This window comes from Corythoichthys intestinalis, chromosome 9 (genome assembly GCF_030265065.1).
Source record: "Corythoichthys intestinalis isolate RoL2023-P3 chromosome 9, ASM3026506v1, whole genome shotgun sequence".
Lineage (NCBI taxonomy): Eukaryota > Metazoa > Chordata > Actinopteri > Syngnathiformes > Syngnathidae > Corythoichthys > Corythoichthys intestinalis.
The window spans coordinates 219,117-235,973 of NC_080403.1; the positions used below are offsets into that span (position 1 = coordinate 219,117).

At 40.1% G+C, this 16,857-nt stretch overlaps 1 protein-coding gene across 2 annotated transcripts in view; it reads left to right on the forward strand.

The window, feature by feature from the left end:
• Positions 1–16,857, forward strand: part of c9h1orf50 (chromosome 9 C1orf50 homolog) — a 21,386-nt gene continuing 4,529 nt past the window's right edge. The window contains exons 1-5 of one of the 2 annotated variants that reach the window (XM_057845893.1): positions 1–356; positions 476–512; positions 7,156–7,271; positions 7,364–7,450; positions 10,949–11,080. In XM_057845893.1, coding sequence (XP_057701876.1) covers positions 506–512; positions 7,156–7,271; positions 7,364–7,450; positions 10,949–11,080 — 342 coding nt within the window. In that variant the 5' untranslated portion in view covers positions 1–356; positions 476–505. The remainder of the gene's footprint in view (positions 357–475; positions 513–7,155; positions 7,272–7,363; positions 7,451–10,948; positions 11,081–16,857) is intronic. The other variant, XM_057845892.1, reaches the window with a different exon arrangement.

Genomic DNA, 16,857 nt, shown 5'->3' on the forward strand with positions numbered 1-16,857 from the left:
ATATTTAACATAGGCATAGCCTGAATCATAGCCACCAAGCTGTTTGTAACTCGGTCAAGAACTCAGCAAGATAAAGAATTTATTAGCGGCGAAAATAACTCACGTTACGTCCGCTACAGTAGAACCCGCCATAGAAGTCTCCCGAAGCAAGATGACGGCTGCATCCTCACGCCACCGACTCAACCTTTTCTCATCTAACCTTATCTATGTGATATCTTTGGCTCAAACTGATTACCCAACTGGTGCTAAGGTACAGAGCGAATTCTAGCAAATATTTATCGGAGAGCACTTACTTACGTAGAAAACAATGGATAGAATTGTCAGCCTCCCAGGCCAGCCCAACAATCCCACGAAAGGTAAAGAAACTACGCTCTTGCGACAACTCGTCATCATTTCAATTACGTAAACGTGAAACATTACTACAGTCGGTAAACAGTCTGAAATAGTTTGTATCCCCCCATATCTTTCTCTTTAGTAAAAGAAACTTAGAACACTTCGCCGAAACATGTCAGGTAATTAAATCACCTATAACTATTGTCTGGGATAAAAGAAAAAATGGAATAATCTATAAGTGTAGACAAAATGAACTCAAAAAACTGTCAAAGAAATTTGTTCAAAATATCAGTGGTGATAGAGTAGTATCGGAAGTACGTGTACAATCAGTCATTTAATGTTTAGGCTTCATTTGTCCATTTGGGGGGTTGGGGATACACATTTTGGCAGAGGCGGTAAACAGTCTAAAATAATTTGTATCCCACCATATCTTTGTCTAGAAGAAAAGAAACTTGTTCATATTGACAGTGGTGGTAGAGTAGTTTCTGAAGTACTTGTAAATTAAATCAGTTGATGTTTGGGCGTCATTTGTCCATTTTGGGGGTGGGGGTACAAATTTTGGCAGAGAGGTGAAATTATTTGTATCCCACCCACATATTTCTCAAGAAGAAAAGAAACGTTAAAAAAACTTGTAACACTTGCATTTATGCACTAAGGGTAAGAAGCCCGTATATTACTTGAAATATATGAGTGTTTTCCATTTCTTTATCGTTGGATAACTGTGTTTAGCAAAGCTAATGATGTCTCAGCTGTGACACAAAACACAGAATTGTAGTCAAATTGAACATAATTGTACAACCATAGCTTAGGAGTTGGCATGTGTTGCAGCCAAAGCAGTAGTTGTAGTAAATGATATTAAATGTCATCATAATTACGATCATCATTGTGTCTTTGTTCTACATCTGCCTTCATGAACACAAAATTTCCATGTATTAGGACACATTCAACTGTGTTGCTGTGGCTCAGAGATTTTCAGGTTCTCGATTGCGTTTCCTTTCACTGCCATTAAATCAATAAAATACAGTGGTACCTCTACATACGATCGCTTCGACACACGAACTTTTCGACATCCGACGTAAAATTTGACTCGCCATTTGTTTCTACATCCGACGACATGCTCGAAATACGACGACAACGGCAGCACCGCAGACGAATGCACGGCGGATTTTCTTGTGTGACAAATCAACACAGGTTTCAGAAAAGGTTGGTACAGGTGGTGAAACAAGGAAAAAGTTGACGCTTACCTTCTAAACGAAGATGCAAATGACAGAAAAATATGAGCGTAGGGTGGGCATCCGTGAAATGGCTCAACAATACATCTCCACGGTCCTCCTCCGACCATCGTTCGCCAGTCTTTATAAGTTAAGCTGACAATTCTTATTGTGGTAACATCTCCAGAGAAATCGCCAGCTTCGCCACGTTTTCATCATTTCTTTCACAACTTATTCAACACAAAACGCCTGCTGTCTGCCGCAATTGACGATGTTCTCAAGAAAGCATTGAAAGCGAAAGTAAACTTTCACCCGCTCCCCTCCCTCTTTGTCACGTCAGCGCCGCGGTGCCTTCAGGTACAGAAAAAAACGTCCGCCTTATTAGAACCCGTTTCGTTACACTATTACAGGAATTATTATTATTATTATATTATTAATCCGATTTTTATTTATTATTTATTTGTTTTGCTATATGTAATTGCCATTTGTAATAGTACCAGCAGTATTTTTTAAGGATTTAGTGCAGGTTTTTGGGCTGTGGAACGAATTAATGGAATTATAATGTATTCCTATGGGAAAATCCTGCTCGACATACGACCATTTCGACTTACAAACAAGCTCCTGGAACGGATTAACTTCGTATGTAGAGGTACCACTGTACAAAAATATTTTGCCTGTAGTGACACTTAGCCTTTTCTTCATGTTGCCCTCCCATGTCGTGATGATGGCAGATGGATGCAGTATTTCCAAATTGTCTTTTTTGAGGGATTTTGATGACTGATGCTGCTCATGCTGTTCATTGTTGTTTTGGTTAGAGAACGTGTAAAACAGAAGTCGTGAGCAGAAATGCGGAAGTACCCCAAAGACTTGTCTGTAGTTATTTTATGAGCGCGTCCCAAGTTATTTATGATACATGATCCAAGTGAAAAGTCTCCCTTTGCAGTGCCGTGGCACACGGGTCTGCCATTTTATAGGCATGTATCTCTGTTGACAGCTTTGTGCTCAGAGTCCACATGGCTTTTCTCACTCTATGAATACAGCACGTGCAAGAAGAGGTTACTGATTGGCTAACGTAGGGCAAGAATACTGATTAAGCAAGGGCATAGGTTTGGTCTCAACATTGTAGGGATGATATAACAGCATAACCTGCATGTAAACTTTTTGCTAGGGACGGGACATTAATAAGACCAAGGGCTACATTTCTCACGAACCTGATCAACTGATAGGATAAATGATCAATGCAAAATCAATCGGTATTGACTTATACTAGCTTTCATGTGTATTGGTTCAGGTGATACAACGTTCGATTCAACCCTTTGTTTTCTTTAATTTATTTTTTTAAAGCTGTCCTGTTCAGCTGCTTGGCACAGAGAATGGGAGTCTGAGTGTCCTACTGATCTGAACAGTTTTAATGTATCACATGGGAGTATGATGCACTCCCATTGTGAGTATTCATTGTGTTTCTTTCTTTTAGGAGAAAGCAGCGACCAGGAAGGGATTTTGGGGGGACATAAAGAAAAATAGAAGAGACAGAGAAGAACAAACAGCAACAAGAAATACATTAAACGCTTACACTATGAATATAGTGGTGCTATCGTTAAAACCTTTTATTCTTTTTCCCCCCCAAAAACTAGTAAAGAAACGTTTTGAACTGCAAGTCCCTTTATTCAAAAAAAAAAAAAAAATCCAAGAATTTGTCCACTTCTGGGGGACACTGGAGCACCCACCCCTAGACTCAAACTAAAGATTTTTTTTTTTTAATCTGAGAAATCCAAGACCGATCTACATCTGAGGCATACTAGACTACCCCAAGACTCGAGCCAAAGTACTCTCGTGAAATTCTGATGTGTGATTGCATTTCAGATTGTTTTTTTCATGTCGGTACATGTTAATATCCCCTGAAGTGTGCCATTTCTTGGATAGTTCCACAATTTTTTTAGATAAAGGGACTTGCATTCTGAAGGCACCGCGTTGCATAACCGTAATGCACGTAAGTCAAACAATGATCCAAATGAGGGACGGCTAGCTTGGCTTCATTGTTCCTTTTGAATGCTGGCCTGATCGCAGTAGTTTTGCAGGTTAGCAAGTTCACACAGTTTAATAACTCTTAATTATTTACTCTTAATTAAGTTTAATAACTCGTTTGCTAACTCTGATGTAGACATATGCCGATTACCGGTTTCAAGGTATACCATGGTATGAAAACGTCACAGTTTCAAAACCGCAAAATTTTTCCGTCATAACGTCCGTAAGGTATTACAGGTCATCAGCCAATCAAACGTGTGCTTCAGGGGGAAAAATGGACCAGCACATTCAGCAAGTGAAAAGGGATCAATTTGAGTTCACTTAATAATGGTAGGTGTTATTCTATCCTTACAACATATAGGAAGACCATCTAAATGATCTATATACTAGGGATGAACAATATTGGAAAAAAACTGACATTGCGATTTTTTTGGGGGGGTTTGCAATATTAAAACTAGAAGAATTTTCACCAGACTTGAATAGCACTGTTTGGGAAGACTGGTTGACTCACTATGACTACATTGTATTCATTAGCGATGTCCCGATCCTATCACATGATCGGAAATCGGACTGATCCCGCCATTTTTCAGAGGATTGGAATCAGATGATAAGGGTTTTTAATTTTAAAAATATCTTTGTTTTTCTGCTTTATGCTCGTACAGTGCCACACACTCCCTCCTGCTAAGCGGTGCTGCCAAACTGCCAAACATTTTAATCATCGTTAAGAATGGTGCAGTCTGAAGTGTGCTGTGGCAACTCATTCATTGTGTAAGTGAGAGGCTGTTGTTGGCAGTGTGAGCGTCAAAGCAATGAAAATAGTAATAATTTCGGTATCGGGTTGGGACTCGGTATCGGGAGATTCTCAAAATCAGGTGACTTGGACTCAGACTCGAGTGCAAAAATATACGATCGGGACATCCCTATTCATATAATAGAATCCACACTAAGGGGGTTTATCTGTGAATGATTGGTGTATATATAAGAGGACTTGAATAGATCTGTTTTGAAGACTTTGGTTGACTCACTATGCCCACGTTGTATTTGTATAATACTGTTTATTCCAGGCAAAGGGGGTTCATCTGTGAATGATGAAGATTGCTGTATATAATAAGGATCAAAGAAGCAATGTCTCTGCACAATTGCTGCTTACACTTACACTTAAAAAAAAAAAATTTTTTTTAAATGCAATCGCATGTCCTGCGATGGGACTATTGCGCCTGCGTACATTGCGATGGCGATGTAGAAACGATATATTGTGCAGGCCTACTATAAACCTCAACTCATTATATAATGCAAATAAGTTTGCCTAAAAGTTGGTGGGGATAATTTGAGCATCCTGAAAAGTTGTTAATGTTATGTCCCTACCGTCCCTATGCACACAGGAAAAACTCCGGCAATGGCAAGTGCACAGGACACTAAGAAGGAAAGCTTTTCACAGTGGAAATACAATATATATATATATATATATATATATATATATATATATATCAGGGGTCGCGTTAACCGAATATTTTCCGTCGTTGACCGATTTTTTAAAACGGTGACGGAAAAAACTGAAGTCCATCCGTCATTTTGACCGGTTGCAATTCACACCCCAGACCACAGGGTGGCGAGTGAGCATATTAATTAGCTATTGTCTCTCTTGATGCATGACGTCGTTGGCCTTACTCTGAAAAATGTCAAGGCAACTGAGTGTCCGAAGTTTCTTCAAAAAGCCCCAAAACGACGATGGTGTTGATAAAAGAGGTGAAAAAACAGGGACTGTACAAGCGGGCACGCAATTCAAGTCCATGCGCACATGGAGGAAAGTGTGAGACTACGTTCAGGCCACAGCAGGTGAACTATTAATTTCATTGTTCCATATGCTACATATGGTAGGCTACCTAACTACTGGGGCCACAGTCAGCTGTTTTTGTCACTGCGGAGAAAAAGTTACATATTCATCTGCTTGATGTGTGATGGCACGGTGTGGATTCTCTGTTAAGCTTGTTCGGACAGAATATTAATTTTAAATGAATGAAAACTAAATACTATTGAATATGTTGAAGCGGTATGCAATGTTAAGAGTCTTGTTAGCTGTAGGCGCACTATCCTAGACCCCTCACTATCCACTCGTGGGGGCCTGCGCTTGTCAGTGACGTTCCTTATTCTCGCTAGATGATTATACAACTTTAACATTTGTTAATAATACGCTGTGTGTGTAGTATCATCCATTGCTTTTCCTTTTTAAATGGGCACTTATAAGCGTACGCAAGAAGTAACAACGGGAACATTTTTAAACAGGCAGTTCACGGGAAAGCATTTCGACTCTTCGGCCAATCATATAGCGAGAGCCAGTGGATAGTGAGGGGACCGCGCGCGGCTCTTAAAGGCTCAAACACACCAGCAACGTGAACGTCGCGTCAACGATCTCGCCGCAATTACGCTTCGAAACGCGGCCGTTAAAGTCAATCAGCCAATGCACACCAGTCGCAGTGCGTCCGCGTGTTAGACGCGTCCCAGAAGCGCTAAACGCGACGCATGCGAAAAGATCAGCAGAGTTTGTTTTTTGACGCGAGACGCAGCCCCTCTGCGTAAATACTACTAGGTAGGATCGGGCAGGCCGGAAGTCACTCGTGTAAAAATACGGTGGATCCGGTCGATTTTTAAAATAATATGCAACCGTAACTTCCTATATAAATATAATAAACTGAAATGAGCTAAAACACCTGCAATTAATACGAATAATACACAAATCCTGCTACACAATAAAATTAATTCCTGCGTGGTTCTTTAACTTGAGAAAAAAACATCAATAAAGCTTAGAAAAATGTTCATACAAAAAAAATGTTAAAATCTTTGTCATTGGGATTGCTTTTTGCTTTAGCACATGACTTATTTTTTCTTCTTTCAAAAAGAAAGCTGGCCAATACGCGGGGTCTGAAAGGCAAAGTGTTGTTGTTTTATTACCTTTAATAACCCGCTATTCTCGCTCGATCTTGCAATCCTCGCGTGAACAGATCGAGCCGCTCCACAGACGCGCTGCTCGTGAAACGCGTCCTATGGAAATTGACGCAGAGCGTCACTGGTGCGTAATCGCGGCGAGATCGTTGACGCGACGTTCACGTTGCTGGTGTGTTTGAACTTTAAGTGTCTCTGTCACGTGACTGTCGTAGCCGGGAACGCGCTCGGCCAAATGGACACACAAGTACGGAAGGTGAATTATGCCAAACAAAGGGTCACCACAATGTCATTATCATCATTTTAAAAATTTAAGTGACAGGTAAAAATAGATTATGACCGGATTTTTATGACCCTGTCAGTCAAAATGACAGACAACGAAAAAGTCTAGCGCAACCTCTGATATATATATATATATATATATATATATATATATATATATATATAATCATTTGTGCACAAGTAAAGTAATTTACAGAGGTTACTTTCATAATTGAATAACTAGTAAAGTAATGAGTTGCCAAAAGGAACTTGAACACTGGTCACAGCTGATCACGAAAATGATCCTCAATTTTTTTTTTCTTCAGTGTACGATCACAATATTAATATCGCCAGCCCTTATTTAAACATCATTCTGGTTCTGTAGTGACTCTTGTTGAGAGCAGCGCAGCTCCGGGTGGACTGGAACTTGTCAGCTCTTACGAGACCAATAGAGTGGGGGACCCTATGGATCTCGTTGCATTAGCAACTCAACTGCAGAAGGTTCTCACCCAATTTTACATCTTCTAAATCACATTGACCATTTGTTACTTTGAATCTACAGATCTGATTTTTTTGTTTTTTAATCTTTCCAGGGAGATGATTTTATTAAAGCCAATGCTTGCAACAAACTGTCGGTAATTGCTGACCAGATCAGATATCTGCAAGAAGTAGCAAAAAAGGTGAGTGAACCAGCAAATTGCGAGATGAGAAAACTGCAACAATGGTACATCACTCACATTTAGTGTGCCTCCCATTTTTTAGCGCACTTTCTCACTAGCACTGTTTGGTCCCTTTTAAACGGGCCAGAGTTCTTTTTGTCAGATAGTCCGCTTCATTTTGTAAATGAGAACGCGCATCCGAACTCTTGTTCGGACCAAACAAACGAACTCTGGTCCGCTCAAAAATCGTGGGTCTCGGTCCACTTTGAGCGCACCCTGTTTCACTTGTGTATGTAACCAGAGCAGGGTGCGCTTTTGCTACTTTACGTGCAGTGTCACTGTCACAGTATGGAGCTGTGATGGTCCAGGCTGTGACGATCCACACAGTGCATCTTTGGAAGAGGAAGTACAGCGTGCGTGCTATTCAAAATCAACAATGGCAAGAGGACAGACGATGAACCCAACAAAAGTCACATCCAATCTGTAAATACATTCAAGATACATTTTTGACCATTTGATACTGAAAAATAAAATAAAATCAATAAATAATAATAAATTCCAATTGATTAGCAACATTAACTCATGAGGACAATATGCCAAACATAATAGTACAAAAACTACTGTGTCATTGGACAGAACTCCTTGGCTATGGTGTGGGGGTTATTTTGCACTGAGAAACTTGGTACAAGGTGGCCTAACAGTGCTCGCTACTTTACTGATGTAACACTGAGAAATCAGGACGATTGTTAGCAATATATTTGGCTTCCTGCTGTCCGGTGCAAACATTTTTAGATACATTAAACAGACTGGTCCTTCATCATCTCTCACTGTATTAAAAGTCAAAGCCAAACGCTACATAGGGTTCGTCATATTTCCTCGTCTAAGCTCTTCATATCTCGAATGCTCTTTGCTGTGTGCTCGTTTGGTTAAAAAATACTGCGCACACTCTGAAAATGAGTGGATGTGCAATTACATTTAATTCTAGTACGGCAAAAAAGTATGTTTCACGAGATCACCTGCACCTCCCCCGGCATCAATCAGCACCCCCTGGCGGGGCACACCCTACTATTTGAGAAGTACTGGTCTGATGTGAAAGTGCCCTTAAACGGATCAGACGTAATGGGTCAAATTAACAGTCATGAAGGTAACTTTTACTTCATGATATGTAATTGATAGCAAATATTTTACAATTAAAATTACAGGCTGAAGTTTGGAAGACAGAGAAAGGACTCATTAGAGTTTATCTCTGCGAGGCCTCTGCTGCAATGGTTTCCGCATTACCCAAGGAAATGAGACAATGGACCTATCGCAAAACCACGCCCCCAAATCAGAAAACTCCGACACCAGCCGTAGACTTGCATAGGAAATGTACTGTGTGGTCTTGACTTAAAACATCTTTTTTGTCATTTAAAAATATCAAAAACCCGATGGTTAACGCTATGCGTGGTGTAACTTTAATTCTGACACCAGGTACCCTGAAAGATTGGGGGTAGGAATTATTTTTGTTGCTTTTTCAAAGCCTTAAAGAAAGCTCGTCAAATGAAAGCTATAGATAAGGCTTTGTCTTCGACCACATAGACAACTTATTGTCAAGACAGTCACCAAGGACGTTGCTTGCTCAAAGGTAAGTTAATGATGGATATTTTTTTTAAAATTATATTTGATAGCATGTAGTAGAAACATAGACTGAACTATTAACGTTAGTTTGCTAACATTTGACTGCCTACTTGTTTACTAGCCTGTCACTACATAAATAGAATAAAATATAACTACCGTATTTTTTCTGAACTATAAAATGCATCGGAGTGCATCGAAGGTGCACCTTCAATGAATGGCCAATTTTAAAACTTTTCATATACAGGTAATCCCCAAGTTACGAACGAGTTCCGTTCCCACATTTGCGACGGAACCCGAATTTCCGCGTAAGTCAGAATTAACCCTTTATGTACTCCTAAATACCCCCTAAATCTCAAAATAACTATCCAAAAACATGTATTATTTGTCATTGTCCTGTCTTTGATATGACGTTAGAGCTAAATCCTAGCTAGACAGTGAGTTAAGATGTAAATTTTTCCCTCTCTCTCTCACCCGGCTGCGCGACTTCTTCGTGGGAGCAAATGCGCGCTTTCTCGTTTGTCCAAATGCATTGTGTACATGTGCTCTTACTTGCGTGTGGAAGTACAACTGGTCTATGCTTCCTGCGTCAAAATAAAAGCATGCATCACAAAAGTCCAAATTATAATCAAATATGTCGCCAAAGAGCAGAACAGTCATATGAATAAAATTAAGTAAAGAATAATATGCTGTGAGGTACAATAACGTACTGTTTACATGACTTAAAAAGAAAAAAAAACTATTGGAGACAAAAAGGCGAACGAGACTCCGGCATCGTAAAGTCGAAATCACGTAAGTCGGGTACGTCGTAACCCAGGGACTACATGTATAGGGTGCATAGCTACATAAGGCACAATAGTATTAGTAGTAGTAGTGGTTGGGATTGCGTTATGCGTCCACTAGATGGAGCTGAGCAAAAGGGTATTAGGTGCCATTTTTAACCAATATTGATCCATATATGAGGTGCAAATTAAAGGCTTTTAGGTACACCTTATAGTGTGGAAAATACAGTTCCAAGCTGTCAAGACCCCATCACTGAAAGTTCAAAGTAAACACCACAAACTTTCAATATGTACTTACGTTTGATAACGGGCGCACACGAAGGAAATTTCTCCTCACACACACCTAGCATGTGGCTGCGGTCAACTCGACTGCATGCCGCTCTCTCAACGTAAACGCCTTGAGTATTTATTTATGCCCTATTCATGTTGCACATCAGGATTTCCCCTACAAATAAAAGATTGTGGCGCAACGCCACACTAAAAGAAAAGCCGCCACGCCTTGCAAATTAAATTTCTCGAGCCTCTGGGGTCGAAGAACATTTAGGAAGAAGTTTGCGAAATTGTGAGAAGGCACCATATTTTATCATATTTTATTTCTGCCTCATCGTAACGCAACACAAAAAATTGAGGTAATGTTTTAAAGGTACTGGAAAATTGGTCTTTAAAGTCCTTAAAAGGTGCTTGAATTTGGCCATTAAAACGGTGTACGAACTCTGAATGTCTGCCACTGCATTCCTCGATGACTGTCTTTTTACTGACATTTTATGATTGGGGGGGGGGGGGGGGGGGGCAGGTTGGCTGTGAAATTTGCTCAGGAAATTCTATTCTATGTGGTCTTAAAATGTCATCAAATTTCACTTGTTGAAACCAGCAGGAACTGTTCTGGCAACAGCGGATAATGTCGGAGCCAGATTGATGAAGAACATTGTTTGTCACTCGTTAAGTCTATGCCTCAGAGAATGCAAGCTCTTATAAAAGCCAGATATTTTTAAAGTAATATTTGTGTTTTCTTGGTTATTCTTTATTCAAGAGGCTAAGATTACGGTCATTTGTTTTGTAGACATTTAAAAAGATGCCTTTTGACTGGTGCATACATTTGATTTCCATCTTTGTTTATGTCTAGGTCTTAGAAGATGCTAAAAGAGATGCTGACCTCCACCATGCTGCTTGCAACATTGTGAAGAAGACCGGAAACATGTATTACCTCTACCAACGACCATCTGGACAAAAATATTTTTCCATCATTTCTCCTAAGGTTGATATTTTGTTTTAGTTACAGATTTTTATTTTAGATTATAGCACTTTTCTAATCGGCAATAATTAGACAAGCTTTTACCGCTTATTGTTTTATACTATTCCCGACCATAATACATAATAATATAAAGATCAAGGCATTTAAATAATCAATAATACCAGTATTAAATTAGCTATATTCCACATCCATCCATACTGCTTTTCTTCAGAACTCATTCACTTGTGAAGAACATAATGTCATGGCTCTCTTGAGTTTCCAGTCATTTCTACAACTCTGATTTTTCTCTGATAGAGTGATTGGAACAGATACTTCTTTGTCACAAAAAACATTCATGAAGTTTGGTTCTTTTATGACTTTATTATGGGTGAACAGAAAAAGTGATCAAATCTGCTGGGTCAAAAATATACATACAGCAGCGCTAATATTTGGTAACATGTCCCTTGGCCATTTTCACTTCAATTAGGCGCTTTTGGTAGCCCTCCACAAGCTTCTGGTTGAATCTTTGACCACTCCTCTTGACAGAATTGGTGCAGTTCAGTTAAATTTGATGGCTTTCTGACATGGACTTGTTTCTTCAGCATTGTCCACAAGTTCTCAATGGGGTTTAAGTCAGGACTTTGGGAAGGCCATTCGAAAACCTTTACCACTCCATTACCACTTTTGATGTGTGTTTGGGGTCATTGTCCTGTTGGAACACCCAACTGCGCCCAAGACCCAATCTTCGGGCTGATGACGTTAGGTTATCTTGAAGAATTTGAGGGTAATCCTCCTTCATTATCCCATTTACTCTCTGTAAAGCACCAGTTCCATTGGCAGCAAAACAGCCCCACAGCATAATACTACCACCACCGTGCTTGACGGTAGGCATGGTGTACTTGGGGTTAAAGGCCTCACCTTTTCTCCTCCAAACATATTGCTGGGCATTGTGGCCAAATAGCTCGATTTTTGTTTCGTCTGACCACAGAACTTTCTTCCAGAAGGTCTTATCTTTGTCCATGTGATCAGCAGCAAACTTCAGTCGAGCCTTAAGGTGCCGCTTTTGGAGCAAGGGCTTCCTTCTTGCATGGCAGCCTCACAGTCCATGGAGATGCAAAACAGCTTCTAATTCTTGGCAGATCTGCTTTTTGGTGATTCTCGGTTGAATCTTCACCCTCCTGACCAATTTTCTCTCAGCAGCAGGTGATAGCTTAATTTTTCATCCTGATCGTGGCAGTGACAAAACAGTGCCATGCACTTTATACTTACAAACAATTGTTTGCACTGTTTCTCTTGGGACCTGCAGCTGCTTTGAAATGGCTCCAAGTGACTTTCCTGACTTGTTCAAGTCAATGATTCGCTTTTTCATATTCATGTATGTATATTTTTGACCCAGCAGATTTGATCACTTTTTCTGTTAACCCTTAATAAAGTCATAAAAGAACCAAACTTCATGAATGTTTTTTGTGACAAAGAAGTATCTGTTCCAATCACTCTATCGGAGAAAAATCAGAAGTGTAGAAATAACTGGAAACTCAAGAGAGCCATGACATTATGTTCTTCACAAGTGTATGTAAAATTTTGACCACAACTGTATACCATCTAACTAGGGCTGCAACTAACGATTATTTGCATAATCGATTAATCAGACGATTAATTAAACGATTAATTGGATAAATGTCACTTTTTTCAATGACATTCACAATTTACCTTGAGGCTGTTTTAGGCATGTTGTAAGGAACAATGACGACAAAATGGATGACTATTTCCTTCAAAAATATACTTTATTTTGCTAGTTAACCTCTGGCGTTAGCTTAATCTTACCTTAAAGCAACACTAGGCAATTTTTAATTGTTTTGGTTTATTTTAGTGGCGCAGGTGGACAAAAGCGATAGTGCTTTGCCTTAAGGAAGACTGTAATTTCCCATGAGGACCAGCGCTCAGTGTTGTAAAATTCTGATCTCCCGGTGGCCTGCAATTGGATTGAACGACATTTCTGTTTCTAGCGGTTGTGTGAAGGATGAATAGTGATGAGGTAATGAATCCAGTTGTGGCTAAACAACAGCATATTGACAATGTTGAAAATAAGAAATGTTTGATTTTGTACCGTATTCCTCCGCCCCTCACCAGAACTCATCAGTGACTGACTCGCTGACGATTTCGGGGGGGGCGGGTTGGTTCTTGGGTCACGCCAGCAAGTGAAAGCTGGGCCAGTGTTAATTCTTGAGAGTCCTTTAATCTTGGTAGCTTCCCTTTTTCTTTTTTGTCTCCTCGGACAAAACTTTTAGTCTCTTTTGTTGCTCTGCCATCTTTGCAGAATTCCACAAAAGCCTTTGGCATCGACTTCTGTCCTTGTAACAAATGTGGAAGTCATGTATGCCGTAAAGCGGTCAGCACATTTATAGTTATTTTTGTAGCAGGGAGTCCTCCCAGCATGTGTCTGACGAGTTGCGTCGAATTGTGCGTGCGCTCAGCTAAATGAGCTAACTCCAGTTGTCCGTTCATTTGGCTGACATACTCACATGTGATCAGCATGGATAGTTTGCTCTGATTGATTCAAATACACGTTTTCTGATTTTTCGATTTGATCAATATTCATTTCCTTATAAAATGAAAAAGTCAATGTTTGCATTTCACTGTGCATAATGTAAGTATTTTGCACTTATTTATCTTAATATATGTTACTTTTTTTTCACATCATTAAAAAATTACAATTTTGAATGAAAATCAGTTCTTCATGTATGCCTTGGTACAGTATGTGTAATGCAGTAGTCTAATGAGCGGCCGTGGCACAGTTGGTAGCTGGAGTTGTCCTTGTACCGGTGCGATTCCCGGCTACGACTGCTCACTGTTGAAGTGCCCTTTGGCAAGGCACTGAACTTTAATTTGCCTCCAATGGGTAGGCAGTGCCTTGCTTGGCAGCAGCACCATTGGTATGTGAATGTGTGCGTGAACAGGTAAATATGTGCTAATGTGAAGTGCTTTGGGCATGGTAACCATGTAGATGAATGCGCTATATAAGTAGTCCATTTACCATTTAATGCAGGTGTAAACCCTGTTATGTTTTATTTTGTGTTATAGGTATAACTGCCAAAAGCAGTTTTCTTTAACCCTCCCCCCATTGTGGCTCTATAGCAACCTTCATGTCAGGGAGTTCCACCAAGAAATTCTAGCCACTTTCACCCCTGCTCATGTGCCAGTTATACTACGCCAAAATTAAAACATGCATCACAAGCCAAAAGTCAACATTAAAAAAAAAAAAAAAAAAGAGGACTCCAGCGTCGTAAAGTCGAAATCAGTTACGTCTAGGGTGACCATATTTTGATTTCCAAGAAAGAGGACACTCAGCCCGGCCTCAAGATACTTGAATTTTACTTGAAGTTCACTCAAAGATTCCTATATCACTTTAATCTATTTAAAGTGTGCCCCTTCACTCTGGATGGAAAAATGCAGTTTGAAAAAAAATAAATAAATAATTAATGACTATATATATACAGTGCCTTGCAAAAGTATTCGGCCCCCTTGAACCTTGCAACCTTTCGCCATATTTCAGGCTTCAAACATAAAGATATAAAATTTTAATTTTTTGTCAAGAATCAACAACAAGTGGGACACAATCGTGAAGTGGAACAACATTTATTGGATAATTTAAACTTTTTTAACAAATAAAAAACTGAAAAGTGGGGCGTGCAATATTATTCGGCCCCCTTGTGTTAATACTTTGTAGCGCCACCTTTTGCTCCAATTACAGCTGCAAGTCGCTTGGGGTATGTTTCTATCAGTTTTGCACATCGAGAGACTGACATTCTTGCCCATTCTTCCCTGCAAAACAGCTCGAGCTCAGTGAGGTTGGATGGAGAGTGTTTGTGAACAGCAGTCTTCAGCTCTTTCCACAGATTCTCGATTGGATTCAGGTCTGGACTTTGACTTGGCCATTCTAACACCTGGATACGTTTATTTTTTAACCATTCCATTGTAGATTTGGCTTTATGTTTTGGATCATTGTCCTGTTGGAAGAGAAATCTCCGTCCCAGTCTCAGGTCTTGTGCAGATACCAACAGGTTTTCTTCCAGAATGTTCCTGTATTTGGCTGCATCCATCTTCCCGTCAATTTTAACCATCTTCCCTGTCCCTGCTGAAGAAAAGCAGGCCCAAACCATGATGCTGCCACCACCATGTTTGACAGTGGGGATGGTGTGTTCAGGGTGATGAGCTGTGTTGCTTTTACGCCAAACATATCGTTTTGCATTGTGGCCATAAAGTTCAATTTTGGTTTCATCTGACCAGAGCACCTTCTTCCACATGTTTGGTGTGTCTCCCAGGTGGCTTGTGGCAAACTTTAAACGAGACTTTTTATGGATATCTTTGAGAAATGGCTTTCTTCTTGCCACTCTTCCATAAAGGCCAGATTTGTGCAGTGTACGACTGATTGTTGTCCTATGGACAGACTCTCCCACCTCAGCTGTAGATCTCTGCAGTTCATCCAGAGTGATCATGGGCCTCTTGGCTGCATCTCTGATCAGTTTTCTCCTTGTTTGAGAAGAAAGTTTGGAAGGACGGCCGGGTCTTGGTAGATTTGCAGTGGTCTGATGCTCCTTCCATTTCAATATGATGGCTTGCACAGTGCTCCTTGAGATGTTTAAAGCTTGGGAAATCTTTTTGTATCCAAATCCGGCTTTAAACTTCTCCACAACAGTATCTTGGACCTGCCTGGTGTGTTCCTTGGTTTTCATAATGCTCTCTGCACTTTAAACAGAACCCTGAGACTATCACAGAGCAGGTGCATTTATACAGAGACTTGATTACACACAGGTGGATTCTATTTATCATCATCGGTCATTTAGGACAACATTGGATCATCCAGAGATCCTCACTGAACTTCTGGAGTGAGTTTGCTGCACTGAAAGTAAAGGGGCCTAATAATATTGCACGCCCCACTTTTCAGTTTTTTATTTGTTAAAAAAGTTTAAATTATCCAATAAATGTTGTTCCACTTCACGATTGTGTCCCACTTGTTGTTGATTCTTGACAAAAAAATTAAATTTCCTATCTTTATGTTTGAAGCCTGAAATGTGGCGAAAGGTTGCAAGATTCAAGGGGGCCGAATACTTTTGCAAGGCACTGTATAAAATGCAGACCCATGGAAATGTAGTCCAGTCAATACACATAGACTCAGTAGGCTATGTGCCAACTAATTTTTATAAATTATCACGACAACTGTCCTTGACAAATTGTTATTCCCATCCAATTGATATTCTCATTCACTGTTCTAGACTGCACACAAACAATAACCGAAATAAACTGACAAACTATTCAACCAAACGTAGCAGTTCAAAACTACATTTCCCATAGCTGAGGCAAAAATCAAACTTTGCTATAAAAGTTTACAATCATCGGCAGCGCAACGATGCGACACCAAACGGAATTTTACAGTCAAAGCTCCAACAGAAGTCAACAGTTGCCATTATATACGTATTTATTAACAACCGGCCATGCGTTGTGGCCAAAATCGTCAACCCAGTAGATAGCGGTAATGCCTCATGATAGGGGTAAACTGCCAACAAAAACAAGAATTACTCCTTCCCTCCCTACTACTATGAGCCATGTCATGGCAGGCAGGCGCTGGGCCGCTGGGATTCTCTTCAAATTGGTCCCGTGAAAAATCATAAAAAACGGACATTTTTATGAATTTATAAAACCCGCCCGGACGACGAGGATACTACGTGAAAGTAGGACTTGTCCGGGCAAAAGAAAACGTTTGGTCACCCTAGGTACGTCGTAACCTGTGCTATATCCGTATT